Genomic DNA, 18,304 nt, shown 5'->3' with positions numbered 1-18,304 from the left:
GTTAGTGGAGTGAGTGTGTGTGTTGTGCGTAGCTAACATTTTGTGGTTGGCTCGTGTTATCATCATCATCATCATCATCATCATCAACATCATTATTGTTATTGTGTGATTCCGATTCTGATTGTGATTGTGTCTATATATGAGATAATTTTGCAGTTACAGAGGGAGAAGCAGGTTAACAGTAAGCGCACAAAAGTTGTCAATTTGAAGCTCATTTAAATGCAAATATTTACTAGAAATCGAATGGGTTAAGTGGGGGTTGGTTGGTTGGTGGGTGGTTGGGTGGGTGGTTGTCGGTGGTTAAAGATAAACCCAAACGGCATGAAACATTTTTGCAATCGAATGTACGCACATAAACAGCAGATGCGATGCCTCGTTTAAGTATATATAAATAGATAAATACATACATACAGACAAACATATATGTTTCTAATCAGTCAGTCTTTTGAGTCATATACTCTGGAAAATGTCATCATATGTGTATACAAACAAGATAAGTATTAAAACAGTTCTTACATCAGTTTTTATATTGCAAAAGTTTAACTAACAATTAGATTCAAATAATCTGCTATAAACAGAAGCCAAAATATTTTCGAAAAAAGTTGAGTTTTCTTTTAATTTTGGCATACGGAAAGAGCTAGGGGAAGGAATGAGATGAAGGATATATTATTATTAATGCTTATAATAGCTGATTTGGAAAAACTCTATTCAAAATCTACATCAATTTTGGCATTAAATGATGTACAAATTGTCAACACTTGAATTAATTTTAAAAAGAAAATAAATAAAGAAGTTAAAAGGAATTGAAATTTAGATTTTTGAGAAACTCTCAAAAGTAGATACAATTTATATATATATAATCTGTGTAATTTTTCCTTCATTGATAAATAAATTGATTCGCTTGTGTAATTGCTGACCATTCCCCTCCCCTCTCCATGGGTAAGGTTGAATTTTTTGATTTTTTGTTTTTGTTTTGCTCACATTCATTCTGGAATTTAATGATTAAAATTGTTCAGTTTGTGTTTGAGGTTTCTCTTCATCTTTTGTGTTGCTTGTTTGTTTGTTTGTGTGTGTGGCCTATAACAAAACTTGAATGTACTTATTTAATTATTATTTTTCACACACGAAACTTTTTTTTTATTTTGAAAGAGATTATATTTGATATTTTTGTTTTATTCGCCATTGTGTATGTGAGAGAGTTTTTTATTTTTTCGTTTTTGTTGCGGATGCGACCACAAAATATAAAAGTGATAAGCAAAATAAAAAAATAGCTATAGTGAATTTTTATAATATTTTGTTGTGGCTATTTTTAGATATAATTTAAATTGTTTAATAATGGGGTTTTTGTAGAAGTTAAATGGAATTTCTGCTTTACCAAAAGGGGGGAGAGAAGAGGAATAATGTTTGGATTATTAAAGAACTCGGAGAAGTTTTCATCTCTCTCAAGATGAGGTAGTGATATCGCAAACTGATGACGAAAGTGGTCTTGGGGAATATAACATACATACATTCCATAAGTTCTTCTAGGTATTTCAAATAATCTATCAAAATGTTTGCGCTTTTGGTTTGAAGTGAGGATGGGAGGGAGGAATAAGAGGTCGAGGGGTATAAAGTATTTCTCTACTTTTTCTATCTTGTCTTTTTCTTACACATCATAGCCAACGTCAAGAGCCGCCCCACCCACCATCCATTGCTCCAGTGTGCTGCTTTGTTGTTGTTGAATTTGGCTTAAGAAATTTTTTCGAGTAAATGTAAAGAGTAAACATTGAAATGCTGATAAAATATTTTGAATGTATATATAAACACATGAAACGACAAGAAGATATAAACGCTTGAGCAGACACACTCACACACAGAGACAGAAAGATGTAGATACTTTAGTATCTCAAAGATACTCACATACATACAGACATACAATTTTTGGTTCCCTTCTCTCTCGCATGCAGAAAATAATTAAATAATAAATTCCAAGTGCAAATTTTACTCGAGAGAGCAATTTCGCATCCAAGTATGACACGGTAGGTGGTAAAATGGGTGGGTAGGGGGGACGGGGGATGCTGCTGAGCTGGGCGGCGGCAAGTGAAAAGATTAAAGAACATTTGATTGAATTAAGCACAAAGAATGTTGCAAGAAAAAACATTGGAATAAACTCAATATTGCAAGTGGCCATAAGATGCAGCAAACAAAATGAACATCAACGTGGAAAATGTTTGTCTCTATCGAATTTGTTTTGGGAATTTTAAGTGGTTAATTGAGCAACAAGAGATTAAACTTTTGGCATTTAACACTTCTTTCACTTTCGAAAGCCAAGACCTTCAATTTGTGTGTGTGTGTGTGATAGGTTTTTGTGTGCATTGTGGAATTGTAACTTAGAACTTAAGGAGAATGGTGAACCAAGTTACATTTGATCACTTTTGATGACCCATTTCTCCGTCATTTTACCAGACTCGCGAAATTTAGTTCTAAGCGTGTTTTAATCAATCGATTCTATAAGAACTGATGGTTAGGGTCTTCAAAGATCATTCTAAGTTACCTAAGATCGAGACTAATTATGATATAGAACTTCAGCTTTATTGACTTCATATAAACATCGGCCTATTATAAAGTGTGAAACGAATTGTTGCTAAATTTCAGTCGACTTTTGTAGTAACTTTAAAGTGTCTCTTGGCTGGAAAGTGATGAGAAATATGAAAACAACCGCGGCGACCTTCCGGTTTTGTATTTTATTAAATATCCAGTGTGTAAAAGAGAAGCAAAAGCAAGCGGCATAAAGAACAGGGTGGAGGGAGCATGAGGGATGAGGGGCATGAGCAAAAAGAAAGATGAAAAATACTTGAAAGCAAAAATGGAAGGCAACGCATACTCATACGCCCCATATGCCAATGAACTTTATGCCATTTCGCTATGTTTTTGCATGCCTGGCCATTGTTGTTGTTGTTGCTGCCTGCCTGCTGGTTTTTGCTTTTGGCTTGTCGTCTGATAATGAAATTATATCGTTCTAATAATTTTATGCGCACAGCAACGAAAACGACCACGACAATGGCATAAACTACAACTCAAAGTGAAAGGGAGGTGCAAGGGGAGTGGAAAGAGATCACAGACAGCGGGTAGAGACACACATAGAGACACATAGAGAGATAGAGAGAAAGAGAGAGAGAGAGATAGAGGCAAACTCGTGTTCTTAATGTGTGTCATGCCAAAGCCAAAATGGGCAAACGACAACTTGGCTGGTTGGCTGGCTGACTGGCTGATTTTTTTTCTTCTTTTCCCTTCTTTTTTTTTTTTTTTTTTGTTTCTCGTTTTCTTTTTGTTTAATTCTTTGGCTTTTGCCTTTTGCTTTTTGCCGTTTTATTTGCAAAATTGCGTCATTTGCAAAAAATTTCATGCGTTTTTCTTTAAGCGCAAAAACGAAAGCCACAATTTCTTCTCCGGCTTTCTCTCTCTCTCTATCTATTTCTCTATCTTTCTCTATGGCTCAAAGTTTATGTGTGTTAACCTTTACTTGTTTACATATTTATGGCATAGACCAAAATACATATATACCTACATATATATGTATATGGATAATCATAATGGAAATAAAAATGCCATTTTTAATGGCAATGACAAAACAACACGCAAGAAACACAACGAATACAACCAACACATGGAAAAGTTGGAACTCAAAAACGATTATAATTATTATTAAACACAAAATGCAAGTCGAATTACGATTAGATATCGTTTAATAAACCAAAATCAAGCAACAAAAACTATACCAAGCATCAAATCAAACAAAAGAAAATCATATAAATTAAACACTTTTTTTTCTTATCACAATGCCTGTCCCTCCCTCTCCCTCACTCTCTCTCTCTTTCTTTGTCTCTCCCTCTTGCAGTTGGGCTCATAAATTTGAATTTTACAATAACCATCAACAAAAAAATAACCTGGCAACTTTTGCCTCAAGGTCAAGTTTAATGAACTCTTTTCAACTTTTTCATTATCACAAAGAGTGAAAGTATAATTGACCACTAAAGAAACAAAAGCAAACAACAGACGAATGCAGCCAAAATTATTAAGGAAAAAGCAGGGCAAGGATTATAAAAATCTTTCCTTTAAAACCAATGCTTCACCTTTTTTCCCCCTCTTTTGCCTTAGATGCTTGATTTAGTAGAGTGGTTGTCATTTAGTAAGCAGCATAAGTATATAAGTGTATAAGTAAGAACAAAAGTTTTTTTCTTCTTTATCTGGTAAATATTTTGCACCCTTCTCTCATGTCTCTACATCCCCGTTTGATTCCGATTTGCACATGACTTGCGTCAATTATGCATTTTGCTTGAGCTGTTGGCTGAAATTTCCTTTTTCCCGGTTTGTATCTTGACGGTTATCTGACTACCAACGTTTTTGCCCAACCAGACAGACAGACTGACTGACTTCCTTGTGCTCGCCTCACACCTCTCTCATACGCATTTAATTTATATAAGTCACGTGAGGTGAATTTCTTTTTATGTACATGACCGGATTTTGGATATGGATTTTCGGCTTTTGCTCGTCTTCCCCCTTTTTGCTCCTTTATGATTATTATTATTTGTTTGTACTTTTTTTGGAAAGTCATAAAATAAAATTTATCCGCCTTTTAGCTTGATTTTTCTTGAAATTCTGACAGTTGGCACTTTAAGTACAGTTGGACAAATAATAATAACTGTCACTAATCGTGATTGAGTGGATTTATGAAATGGCCAAAAGGAATAAAAAGTAGACAAAGAAAGGTGAAGGCAAACGACAGAGAGGCAGACAGACAGTCGGACCAGAGACTTGAATGTAGAGTATTCCATTTGCTTTTGTTTTGATTTATTTGTTAGAGACATTAGAAGCTCTCCACAGAGATCATGATGATGATGATGATGAGGCCGACAAAGACGATGACCACAACGACAAAGATGACTTTAAATGAATTATATACATAGTCCGGGGTAGGGGGGGCTACGTATTCATATCATAAATCACATAGTTCCTTCTACGAACAAACATACATACATATATAAATACATATTTCTGGCACGTGACCTAAAGATGAGATTGCAAAAATATTGAAGAAATATATATGTAATAATCATCATCATTGGTTATATCCCAAAGGTAAGTGAACAGAGTGAGAGAGAGAGAGAGAGAGGGGGGTGAGAGAATCTAGTAAATAAATAAGTGAGAAAACGAAAAGAGATGAGGACTATAGCGTATATTCCTTTACTGTGTCAAATCTAGGTATAGATATCGTTTTCTCTCATGTCTTTCCCCATAGAGTATAAGAAATTAAGTATACGCAAGGGTGTTCAACTATCGGCTTAATTAGTCTTTAGTTTTTTCTCTGATTTTTATTAAGTATTCTCTATTTATTATTTCGCTCAATTGCCTAGGAATATATAACAAAAACGAAAATAAATAAAATATTAAATGAGAATCATTATTTTTTTCCAGCAATTAAATTTTGTGTTTTTCATTTTTAATTCAGATGTACATAGTTGTTGTTGTTGTTGTACATAGTTGCAAGTTTATTTTGATGCTACACATTGAAAATGTTAGTTTGTTTTTGTTATTGTTGTTGTTACTTTATTCTGTTTTTGTCATTATTAAAATAATAAATACAAATACACACATAAATACAAATATGCATATGTGTGTGTGTGTGTTTCAGTGTTTAAATGAAATTGTATAGAAACTGTTGTTTCACCAAAAATGCCTTTGGCTATTTTTCCATTCTTCAATTTGTTTATGTATGTGCCTGCGTGCGTGTGTGTGTGTGTGTGTGTGTTTGGTTGTGTGTGGATTTAATTTGCATAATTTATGAAGAGAATCGAGAGAGAAGAAGTGGGCGGTGGAGTGGATAGGGGATAAAATGACATATTTTCCCTCAATATCATTTTTGGTTGACTGAACTGAAATAAATGCAGAATCACCTTGAATAACCCGATTAAAGTTTCGATAGCACATATCCTTTAGTCATACGAGTTAGCCTTGTTAGTTAGTCAAACTTATACTAGTCGTATAACAGATGTATAACAGTCAAGTAATCGTCTCACTGTTAAATGGCCATCTAAAACGTGTGATTTAAAGAGCGATTGACCTTTAAGCCGTCGAGAGTAACGTTTGCTCCTAAATCTATGCAAATGAATTTGTGGTTTTTGCCTGCATAAAACGGAAAAAAACTCGAAACAGAATTCGAAAACGAAAAGAACATCATGAGCACAAAACCTACTAAAAAATGTGTCGCTTGGATTTGCTGGTTTGAAAGTTTGGCTGGTTCTCTTCTTCTCCGTCTCTCTTGCTCTCTCTCTCTCTCTCTTTTTTGGGTATTGTTTCTTGTTTTTGTTTCTAGAGCTTAAATTTTCCTTTTCACATTTCTTTTTTGGCAAATTTTCAACAGAAAAACATTTGCAATCTCTCTGTCTCTCTGAGTGTGTGTGTGTGTTTGTGTGTGTGTGTGTGCGGACGTGTGAGCATTTGTTTGTTGCATACAAGTTTTATGGATTTTCAACGCCTGCCAAAACGTACAAAAAGAAGATGGAAAATATCCTGCAAAGTGAAAAACATCAGCATGCCATAGCATCTCGTTGCCTTTCTCTCTTTCTCGCTCTCTTTCTCTCGTTTCCTCTCATTGTGTTATCGTCCCGTGTGTCCTTTACCTTATGCCCATTCAATAACTTCTCGAATGTGAGTGTTGTCTCTCGCCAAAGCTATTTGAATTGGAATTTGCAATAAAAATACTTTTCGCAAGAGATAGAGCGCAAAAGGCGAGCAGAAAGAATCGGCAGCAAACCGATAATCGCTTAATATTATGCCACACATATTTTACTTACACTTCTCCATACAAATATTTTCACACAATCAAGCCACAATCGCCTACAAAATGTAAGCTAACTTCTCTGTCTCTCTCTCTCTCTCTTATCTACTTGCAGTACGGCCAGCGTGTACCAACTGCTGCCTCACCAAGCAACACCAACTCGAGCAGCTCATCGAATACCGGTTCACAGAGCGGCACATTGAGCACCAGTTTGAGCCATACAACAAATACAAATACCAACATGGGTCCCAACGGCACCGCACAGAATCAAAATCAACAGGGCGGCGGCGGTGAGCAATTGTCAAAGACAAATCTCTATATACGCGGACTCCAGCAAGGCACAACTGACAAGGATCTAGTTAATATGTGTGCACAGTAAGTAACCAAAAAACTGGAAATCTATCTATCAGATGGAGATATCGATAGATAGCTTAAGTAAAGGATAATTTGAACGATGTTTGTCTTCGATATTCAAAATGCTAGGAAGAGATTTCGAGTTATTTCAAATTTAGAAACTTCCAAAACTCTAGATGCTTCCATCTGACTATTTCAAGCTTAATTTTTGCTGATGGGCTAAAAACATAAAGTCGAAATCGTTTCGGATTTCATCCATTTAGTATAAGGAGGGCGTGTGGCAAGTGAAAGCCTTAATTTGGTTAAATTTTTAATGGGATCAACCCAGAGATTCTTATAAATGAGCGCACGTTTTATCCTTTCCACTTCTCCAGCCCAAAGAGAGCATACAAAAAAAAAAAAAAAAAAAAAAAAACCAAATGAGGGGAAAAAGTAAACCAAACCAAACTAATCCGAAATGAATATTTAGTGTGTGTGGAAGCAAATCGATTTGCCTCCTTCTAATTTACTTCTCTGCTGCTGCTCACCAGCCTACTGATGGACCACATTTATCTCATATATAGTCCCACCCGATGCTAACGCCCTCTCTTTCTCGCTCTCATACTCTTTTTCTTACTCGGTTTCTGTGGGTCAACCCCAAATCGTTTGCTTTCTGTTGCTGTTGCTGTTGCTGCTGCTAATGAGGCAGCAGGCCTAAGTCCGTTTACGCTTGGCTGAGTTTCTACTAAACAAAAAGCCAACCCCTAAAAAAATAAACCTACCCCCCTACCCCAATTTAGCCATACGCGCAACCCCATCCTTTCCCCAAGCGTCCAAAAAACCCCCATCTCCATCGTAATCAAGTTTCTGCAAACTAAACATAAACGTACAAAATTCCACCACTAATTAGTGAGTGAATAGCAGCGGTAGCTGAAAGCAATGGGTGGGTAGCGGAAGGGGATAGATTGCGTGAAGCGGGGAGGGTAGAACTTAAACTGAATTATTCTTAGTTATTATGTGTATATTACGCATACGCCATGTTAGCCACTTCATTATATCATAGCCAAAGAGCAAACAAAATGCATTAAAAAAAAAAAAGAAAACCGTCAACAACAACAACAACAAAACAAATAAAAACGAAACAGAGAGAACACGAGAGAAATAAGTTATTAGTTGGTCACACTCCATGAACATAAAAAATAATAATACGATATAGAAATGTTAATAGAAATGAAACTAAATACAATTAGCGGGGGCACGGGCAACGGGGCGGCGGGGCACGGGGCACTAGCAGTGACAGAGGGCGAACTGCAAATGGAAAGTCAAGCCAAGTAATTAAATTGAAGGTTAATTTGTTGTTGCTTGCTCTCTTTTACTCTCACTCCCCTAGGCGGGCCGTCCCCAACGTCGTGATCCCTCTTTTGAAGGCAATCAAAATAAGCGGATTTAATGTTATTATAACTATAACATGAAACGTAACTTCATCTCTCTCCTCCTCCTCCTCCTCTCCCCATGACCTCCATCAGCCATTCCCTCCCATAGAACTCGCCTTGCTCTGGCACTCTACCAGTAACTATAATGATATTGATTTAATTTTGCCCCCAGGACATGGAGGGCCAGATAGGTGATAGGAGGGGTATAGTTACAGGCTGGTGGGGTGAGGGGGTGCAGACTAAGTCAATTATGAGCCATTTAAATGCTCGCTTATGACATTTTTCTTCCTTCCATCCCTCTCTCAATCTCTCTCTGTCTGTCACTTCATTTGCCATTGCCTACTTTTCAGGGCTCACCGAAAGAAATCAAAAACTGCAAAAGGCATATAGAAGAAAAAAAAAATGTAATTTTAATGAGACTTTAATTGGCATATATGTGACACAGAACAAACAAAAACATGCCGACTTTTTTGATACTCTATAATTAACTTCCAACAAGTAGACCAAGTAGAAATATGCCCGAACTATCCTGCCTATACAGGGTATATATGGTGGGGGAAAGTAAAAAAAAAGGAGCAGGACATAATCAGATTATGTTCCAATCTCTCTCACACACACGTGTGCCCCCCTCCCTACCCTCACCACACATACATATTTGAAATATTCAATTTGACTTTTATCTTTTTTGTCCCACACTACTCACCACCCACTCTCTCTCTCTCTCTCTCTCTCTGTCTTCTCTATTCTTTTTTCACAGATATGGAACCATAATATCAACCAAGGCTATCTTAGACAAAACAACAAACAAATGTAAAGGTATTTTTTTCTTCACCATTTCTCATCATTATTTTTATTATATTATGTGTGTTGTGTTTCTTCTGTATTTTATCTGTATTAATGTATAATTAGTTTCGGTGTCTTTTCTGTATCAACAAAAAAAAAAAAAAAAAAAAAAGAAAAATATCCAAAAACAAAACAAACAAAAATGCGAAAAACATGGACAACAAATTACTGGAAAATTAAATTGAAAACTTTCAACTTGTATTTATTTGTTATTAAATTTCTTTCGTTGTCTATTTTCGTTTGATTAAATTTCCTTTTCATATATACAAAATAATGCCAAAGTCCATATACTCTCTCTTCTGTTTTAGGGAGAGAGTACAGAAACTTTGGCATAATTATTTTCCTTCCTGAGTTTCTTGTGAATTTCGATTCAAACTTTTTAATGTTTAGTTTTTGTGTGCTATAAATCTTATTGCTCGTTAGTTCTGTATAATTGTGTGTGTATTATTCCAAAAGTATATATGTACATATATGTTTATAGTTTTTCTTTATTCATTTTCGGTTTATTCTTTTTCAGTTGTTTTGTTCATTTCCAATTTTCATTTCGCAATCGCAACTCATCCCATTTTTAATGCATTCACTAGTATGTATGAGGGACAAGGAGAAAGAACGGGAGGGAGAGACAGTCTGTCTCTTTCTTTCTCCTTTTGTACTCTCGACTTTTGCACTTGATATCTCTAACTCTCTCTCCCTCTATCTCTCTCTATACATATATATAAATATTTCTCTATCTCTTTGTGATAATATGAAATCTATAAATATATATACATATATACTTATGATAACTCTAAATCAGAGATGTAAAAAGAAGAAGAAGAAGAAATGCGTGTGTCTGTGACTGTATGTGTGTGTGTGTGTGTCTTGATAGATGTTTATGTATGTTTGTATTTTTGTTAATTAAATTTTCACTTTTCATTCCTTGTTTTTTTCTCTCGTTTTTCTCTTTTTCTCTGCATTGGCAAAAAAAATTATATTTTGTTTTTGGTTTTTCTTTTTTTTTCTCTCTCTCTCTCTCTCTCTCACTTTGTCTCATTTTTTGGAATGAAATAAATAAAAATTTGATGAAAATCTTTTCTCTTACGTTATTTTGGTTTAATTTTAACATTTTTCAATGTGTGTGATATAAAAAAAAAAAACATTTTTATACGATCTCTATCTATCTCTCTCTCTTACTTTCTATATATATATATATATATATATATATATATATTTATAAATGCAATTAAAAAAAAAAAAAATAAAATAAAATCCCCCTTTCACACAAAACAAATAAAACAAAAAACCAAAAAAACAAAACCAAAAAACAAAAACAAAATATATTTTGTTACAGGTTATGGCTTCGTCGACTTCGAGCAGCCAGCATACGCGGAGAACGCCGTCAAGGGACTGCAGGCGAAGGGCGTTCAAGCTCAGATGGCCAAAGTGGGTATCTGGGTGCTTCATAGGCCGGCCATTGTACGTTTGTTTGCATGCAAGTAATACTCACCCCCTCACACACAACCGCAAAAGAATCTCTCTCCCCAACCCCCCTCCTCCTCCCAGCCATCCATAATCCCATAACCAGAAACCCATGTAACTCTATCTCTCTCTGTCTCTCTCTCTCTCAGCCCAAACTAAGTATCCCCAAGTTCCTCTTCTTTAGTGGTGTCTCCTTTTATCATTTATTCATATCGTTTACTCTTTAGATCTGCGCCTCTTAAGTTTCTTTATATTATTATATATTTCTTTTTCAAATTAAGTTACACATTTAATTTAGTTAAACAGTCTTAAGCAATCGATTATCTATAAAATATATATTTTAATTTCAAGGTTTCTTTTTACTATTACAAGTAGGACATTTACGCTTGATTAGGTATTTCGTTTTGTATCCTTGTTAGTTATTTTCCTCCCAACAACCTATTTGTGAAGTTTTCTTTGAGAATCCTTCATTTTCGGGATGATTTCGACTAGAAATGGTCATCTAACCGAAAGAGTATTCAATCTTCGGCATTGCCTTGCTAAGCTAAAAGTCTCTAAGTTCTAACACTTTAAGCTAAATTTTTTTATATTTTCGTTCTTTGTATACGTTTTTAAGAAATATTCCTTATTCGTATCTCATACACTTGAAGGATATAGGAAAAAAAAAACCATAAGCAATCTCATTCGCTCTCAATTTCTCTGTTTGTATCCTTTAAGCATTTGGCAAATGTTTCACTCTGTCAAAATGCCAGAGAAAGGAACGAAAACAGAGAGCAACAGCAGCAGAGAACGAAAATTTATTTGATTTGCTCGGCTGACTGAACTTCAGCCGCCCCCTCTACTCCACCCACTCACCCACGCAATTCGCCCATCCGCCCTTCGAGCCATCAAAAAAGAAACAGCTCTCTACTCCTTAACACCTACGCGTGGATAAATAAAGATTTCAACCATTTTTATTGCCGTTTCTCTTGGGTGTGTGAGTGTTTTTTTTTTTTTTTTGCTTTTGTTGCCTTCTTTTAAATTTGGAGCCCAAAAACCAAAGTTAAATCCAACCCCAAACCTTCCACACACTTCTCCCCACCCACCATTACCCTACCTCCCTCTCTTTTAGACTGTAGTCTTTCTTGTATAACCGTTTGTACTACTCGTAAATACCAAAAAGAACCTCACACACATAAATCGTTATATACGTACATATATATATAGATATATATATATATATGCATATATAAAGAAATACATCTTCATCATCATCATCTATAATATTTTCACTTGGCGTAGATTAAATTTAAATAAAAAAACCGTAGCTCGATAAACATATATATTAATTTAGTAAAGAAAAACAATTGCAATTAAATAAATAATAAAAAAAATAGTGAAATACATTCGAAATTTTTGTTAATGACATTTCCGATTAGTTAACATTTACATATCTTTTATATATTATGTATAATATACATATTTTTAGAACCAAAAGTGTGTTAATCCTTCTCTCTTAATCTCCCAATCTTACATATATATATAATACTTTTATATATATATCTAACAAATGTAAAAGACTATCTAGCGGATTTTGTGTTGGTAAATTAATTGCGATAAACCATTGAAACCAAAAGCCATAGTCATAGCCATAGTCCAATTAGTCGTCGCCAGGACACAATTATTTAGTGCCATAAATATAAATATAGTAATAGTTCTAGTTATAGAAAACCATTCGTAAAGAATCCATTCTAGTTTCAAATTTATCATCGTCATGAAATGAAAGAGATTTTATTTATTACAATAGAACATTTGAGTTGTATCTTTAAAGTAACTAAGAACTTAAGTTTAAGCGAACAAAAACATCCTTACTATACCTCTATATATATATATATATATATAAAAAACTAGATATATGACATATAAATATGTATAAACTAGATTCTGATTATTAAAAATATAATTTTTGATTTCTCATTTAGTATTTATGTATTAGAGTGTTCAATTTAACAAAAGTTGATCGAGATATCCTTTCTTTTGTCAGCCTGTTAAGCTGTCTCTTTCTATCTCAAAAAATACTCAAAATATTAAAGTAAAATTTTCAATTCGTGTTAATTCAAACTCAAACGACTAACTATGATATTTCATTAAATTTTCAAAACCATTGAAAAGTCCCAAACGAAATGTCTCTAAAACAAAATAAATACGTTTTCCTTGCCTACTTTTAGGCATTCGGAGTAATGGTCAACACTTCAGCATAGAGTTGCCATCATTATGAGATTATATATATTAATTGCTTTAAGGGTTATGAGATTTTCTTTTCTGTTGGTAGACACATAAATTGAGATCTATTACAATCCGAATCTAAATCTAATTTGTATATCGTATTCATATAACTTTATAAGTAACTTACAATTAGTTTGTAGTTTAGTTTAAAACAAAAAACTAAAACCAAGGGTTATTGGGTGTAAATTTAGTTAAACTGATTATTTGGTTATATGCGTGATCCTCCCTATATATACACAAATATATATACATATATTGCTCTATCGCTCTCTCTGTCCCTCTCCCTTCTCTTTATTAAGTTTATACATTTTTAGAGTTTATATATATTTTTGTATTTAAAAAAATTGTGAAATTTTTAATTAGCTAGAGCTAACGACAAGAGGCTTAAATCATAAATCCTTGTACCACGGATAAATAGTTGACAAAAAAAAAAAAAAACAAAATAATAACAAAATGAAGCCAGCGAAATTCTACACCAAAAAATATAAAACATGAAAATCCAAATCAAACAGCAAACATTTTGAGCGGCTTAGTAACTTTTTAGTCCCTTTACCCCACCATCCCTCCATCATCCATTCGAGCTCCCAGTTGCCCACTCCCGCTCTTCCTCCTGTCATTATCTCTCCCGTTATCTAGTTATTCATCGTTATAATCCGATAGCATTAAATGAGTCATTAAGAGACAAAAAAGATTTTGTTATCATTTCTGTTGTTGGTTTGTGTACAATTTTGTTTTTGTTTTTCCTTTTTAGCTTGTACAAAATCCCAAATCATAAAAGTTAGTTAACAAATTAATAATTATAATAACAATGATAATCTCTCTAGTGTAGGCAAAATAGAATAGAATAGAATATATATATATTTCGAAAACAAAAACTCTGTATAAACTGTATTTTGAAGTTATAGCCAGCGTATAATCAATCAATCAATCTCCACCAAACAAAACAGTTTGTAATTCCTTTTGAGTACGCAAAAAAATGCTACAATGCTACCTGTGCCGGCCAAAAAACCTAACCAAAGCAAACTATAATAATCTAAGTATAAAAACAACAACAACAACAATAACAAATTTACTGTCTTTAGTCTCTAAGTTTGTTTGGGTATTGAATTAAGTGCTAGAAAACTTGAGAAACATTATCACAAATCAATCACACAAATAAACAAAACGAAGTCAGGCTCAAAAAGGGGGCGGGGATCATGCGTTCTACAAAGGGAATTGTTTAAACTAATTTGCCATCTCGTTTTATATTCAAAACACTTCACAATGAAACCCGATGAATGTGAATCTGATATTGAAATCCCAAATAAACAGTCAACTCTAAAAATAATCCTCCAGTAAGAGGAAACTGTTCCCAGTTGATGGCAAATTTGAGTTTCAAACAAACCCATTAAGTAGGGTTAAGTATCTAACTTTAATCACATATATGTATATATATATGTATATAATCATATATATATATATATATATATTTAGGTCTTGAAAATATTATTGAAAAAAAAAAAAAAAATGAAAATTAAGTCTTGAGGCTATTTCACACACACACACACACACAGAACACACTCTTACACTTGAACATTGATCATAGAGCCAGGCACACTTATACACACACACACACACACACACACATCTAAACTCATACACACGCACACTAACACACACCAACACCAATACATACAAACAAATTCAAGAAATACAAGAACAAATTGTTTTTTTTTTTTTTTTATGAAAGAAAAGGAGAACACAAAAACCAATTTTGCGGAATGTTTTATTAACTGAAATTTATTTACTAATGACAAAATTTTTCTACATTTTTTATATTCTCCTCCTTTTACGAAAACAAAAACGAAAAACGAAAAAAAAAATAAACCAAACTCAACTACTACTTATCGCTGCTCTCGTCGTTGTGTCGTCGTTGTCGTCGTCTATATGTTACTCGCCTCACCCAAAACGCACTACAACAAACCACAACCACCAACCACCTGAACCACCGCCACCACCACCACCCACTAAACCACCCATCCATGCATCACACACGCACACACTCGAAACAACCAACCAATTTGTGCTTATCGCCAAAAACGCTTTTGTTTGTGTAACCAACCAAACATTTTGTTTAACCAATAAACAAAAAAAAAAAAAAAAAACGAATGATGATGAAAACCAATCAAAATACAAACAAACAAATCTGACCAACAAAAACAAATCTGTCGTACTCTCCACTTACCTCCCCCCACACACACAACTCCCACGAAAAACCACCAACCCAATCCCACCCAATCTACCTACCAACCAATCAACTCCTGCTACCCCCAAACTACACAGCAACAGGAACAGGATCCCACAAATTTGTATATTGCAAATTTGCCGCCACATTTCAAGGAAACTGATCTGGAGGCAATGCTATCGAAATATGGACAAGTTGTTTCGACCAGAATATTGCGTGATCAGCAAATGAATTCAAAGGGTAAGTAAAAGTGCAAAAAGGATGCACATTGTGTGAGTTTCCAGATGATCGTACATAACTAAACCATTTTGAATCGATATAAGTTAATCCTTAGAACAAATCTAATTGAAATTTCTTTGGTTTTTGTTAGGCGTTGGCTTTGCCCGCATGGAGAGCCGCGAGAAATGCGAACAAATCATTCAGATGTTCAATGGTAACACAATACCGGGTGCCAAAGATCCATTGTTGGTGAAATTCGCCGACGGTGGACCAAAAAAGAAGAATCTCTTCAAGACTCCCGATCCGAATGCGCGTGCGTGGCGTGATGTGTCCGCCGAGGGTATACCCGTTGCCTATGATCCCACATTGCAGCAGAATGGTGTCAGTGTGAATGTGGGCACACCCATTGGAGTGCCATATTCTAGATTCAGTGCTCCCCCGGTGGGTGGTTATCCAGTGGCTGGTTCTCAATGGATACCCGGCTATATGATGACCCAACCGATCACTCAGGTAGATGATCAGGTGAGTTAACCCATCCACTGTGAGTGAGCAGTGCCTAACTTGTTTCTCTCCTCCTCCCTCTCTTAGTACATGCAAATGGCAGCTCCACAATTGGGCGTCACCTCGTACAAACCGGAGGCTGTTAATCAGGTGCAACCACGTGGCATTTCAATGATGGTCAGTGGTGATACAGGTGTGCCATATGGAACAATGATGCCCCAGTTGGCCACTCTGCAAATTGGCAACTCTGTAAGCAAATCGATGATAACACTTTAGATAATCCTTCAACAATACCTATATATATATATTCTATTATATATGATGTATATATAAAAACAAAAACTGTATATGTAGTATAGAGACAGAACTTTAGTAACCCCGCAAGCTGAAAGAAAAAAGAAAATGAGTAAATTCTAAGAAAGATAAGAAAACTGAAATTGCTGATAACCGATCTCTTGCCCTGCCCTGCTGCCCCCCAACCAACTCCAGAGGCTGACGTTGGGGAGGGGGGCTATGAGATCGATTGATAAATTTTCGTATATAAATTGTATATCTCTTTTTATCCTTTTTCCTCTCCATTCTCTCTCTCTCTTTCTTTCTCTCTCTCTTTCTCTTTGTGATATATATATTTGAACCTCTTTATTTTTGTCAAACTTTTTTTTCTTTCTTGTTTTTCGTTTTTTTTTTTTTTCTTTTTGTTTCTTGGTTTTTTTTTTTTTTTGTTCGTTCATTTCGTTTTCTTTTATAGAACTTTTCTCCATCGTTACAGTATATTAGTCCAACTTATCCATATTATGCACCACCACCAACTATTATACCAACAATGCCAATGACAGATTCCGAACAGGCTAGCACAGCTGCATCACCCGACGAGGCATACACACAGTATCCACATCAAGCCGCTCCCAAATAGGTCTTCTTCGCGAGGTGAGTGAAATGCTCTCGATGATCTCTTTGTCACTCTCTCTCTCTCTCTCTCTTTGTCTCTCTTTCTCACACTCACTCTGTCTCTCTGTCTGTTTCATCATCTATTTCACTCTGTTTCTCTACCTCTTTGCTCTCTGCTTTCTCTCCAGAGAAGAATGAATGTTGCTTTTAACATTTCCGCTTCATATATGCTTTCCTTTCCTTTCCATTTTTCTTTGGTTTTTTTGCACACTCACACAATTTCACATAGTAAAGAGACATTTTCCAACACTGGTTTATTCTGCATGTGCGCTGTGAAAACTCTGCTTTCATCATCATCATCATCACTACCATTTGCCTCTCCTTTTCATTTATCATTAGTATGTTCTCTCTCCTTCTCTCTCTCTCTATCTCTCTCTGTTTGTCACTCGCCTCACATTTGATTCATTTGCAAATTCTCTCAATGATCTCTTCGCCTACTCATCCATCATCATTACTTACTGCCTCACTCACCCACTCACACTTATAAAATAGATCAGAAATTGCAATTATCTAGGGAAATTTCTATAACTAATTTATATATTCAATTAAAATTTATTCAATAAGATTCAATTTTCAGTCAAACTAACTCTACAAATGAAATGATTACTCTAGTGAGTTATCTTCACTCCAAAGTTCGTTCCGCATCCTAAATGAACATTTCAAAATAGAGAGGATATAATCCAATTGAAACTAACATTAATACTAAACTAAAGTGTTTTAGTTCTAGGGCGAAAGGGAGTAGTCACAATCATCCGCTTCCTAACCCTAACCCTCCTCTTATAGTAGTTAAAAACCTGTCACTAGTATACCTTTTCCATGCTTTTGTTCATTCATCTTGGTTTTTGTGGTTTTTGTGTGCTGCTTTGTTGTTGCTTGCTTGCCTGTTTGCTATCAAAAAACAAAAAACAAAAACAAAAATCTATTCATTATAGACAATTTTCTTTTCTACACGTTTTATTGTTTTGTCTAAAACCTAAAAAGAAAAACCTAAAACAAAATAAATCAAACTTATCGTTTACTTTCAACTTTCTCTTTCTTGTTGAATGCTTGTGCCAAAACCAACAAACAACCAACCAACCAACCATCAACAACAACAACAACAACACCATTTCTCATACTTAGTATAGTTACTAAGCAGTCAAAAACACCACTGGTAATACCATACTAGGTAAATATCTGAACACACATTATCATGAAATCATATTGTATATCCTTTTGGGAGAAAACTAAACTTTCGTTTGAGATCAGTTTTATACTAACTTT

General features: G+C 34.8%; 1 protein-coding gene across 1 annotated transcript in view; it reads left to right on the top strand.

Annotated features, from left to right (window-relative positions):
• The window catches only part of shep (alan shepard), a 147,044-nt gene that overhangs the window by 124,596 nt on the left and 4,144 nt on the right, over window positions 1-18,304 (top strand). The window contains 7 exon segments of the mRNA XM_068285802.1: window positions 6,933-7,192; window positions 9,341-9,399; window positions 10,757-10,881; window positions 15,472-15,613; window positions 15,744-16,342; window positions 16,863-17,020; window positions 18,164-18,209. Coding sequence (XP_068141903.1) covers window positions 6,933-7,192; window positions 9,341-9,399; window positions 10,757-10,881; window positions 15,472-15,613; window positions 15,744-16,342; window positions 16,863-17,006 — 1,329 coding nt within the window. The 3' untranslated portion in view covers window positions 17,007-17,020; window positions 18,164-18,209.

Source organism: Drosophila tropicalis, unplaced genomic scaffold (genome assembly GCF_018151085.1).
Source record: "Drosophila tropicalis isolate 14030-0801.00 unplaced genomic scaffold, ASM1815108v1 contig_443, whole genome shotgun sequence".
Taxonomy (NCBI): Eukaryota; Metazoa; Arthropoda; class Insecta; order Diptera; family Drosophilidae; genus Drosophila; species Drosophila tropicalis.
This window is presented reverse-complemented; position numbering and strand designations above follow the sequence as displayed.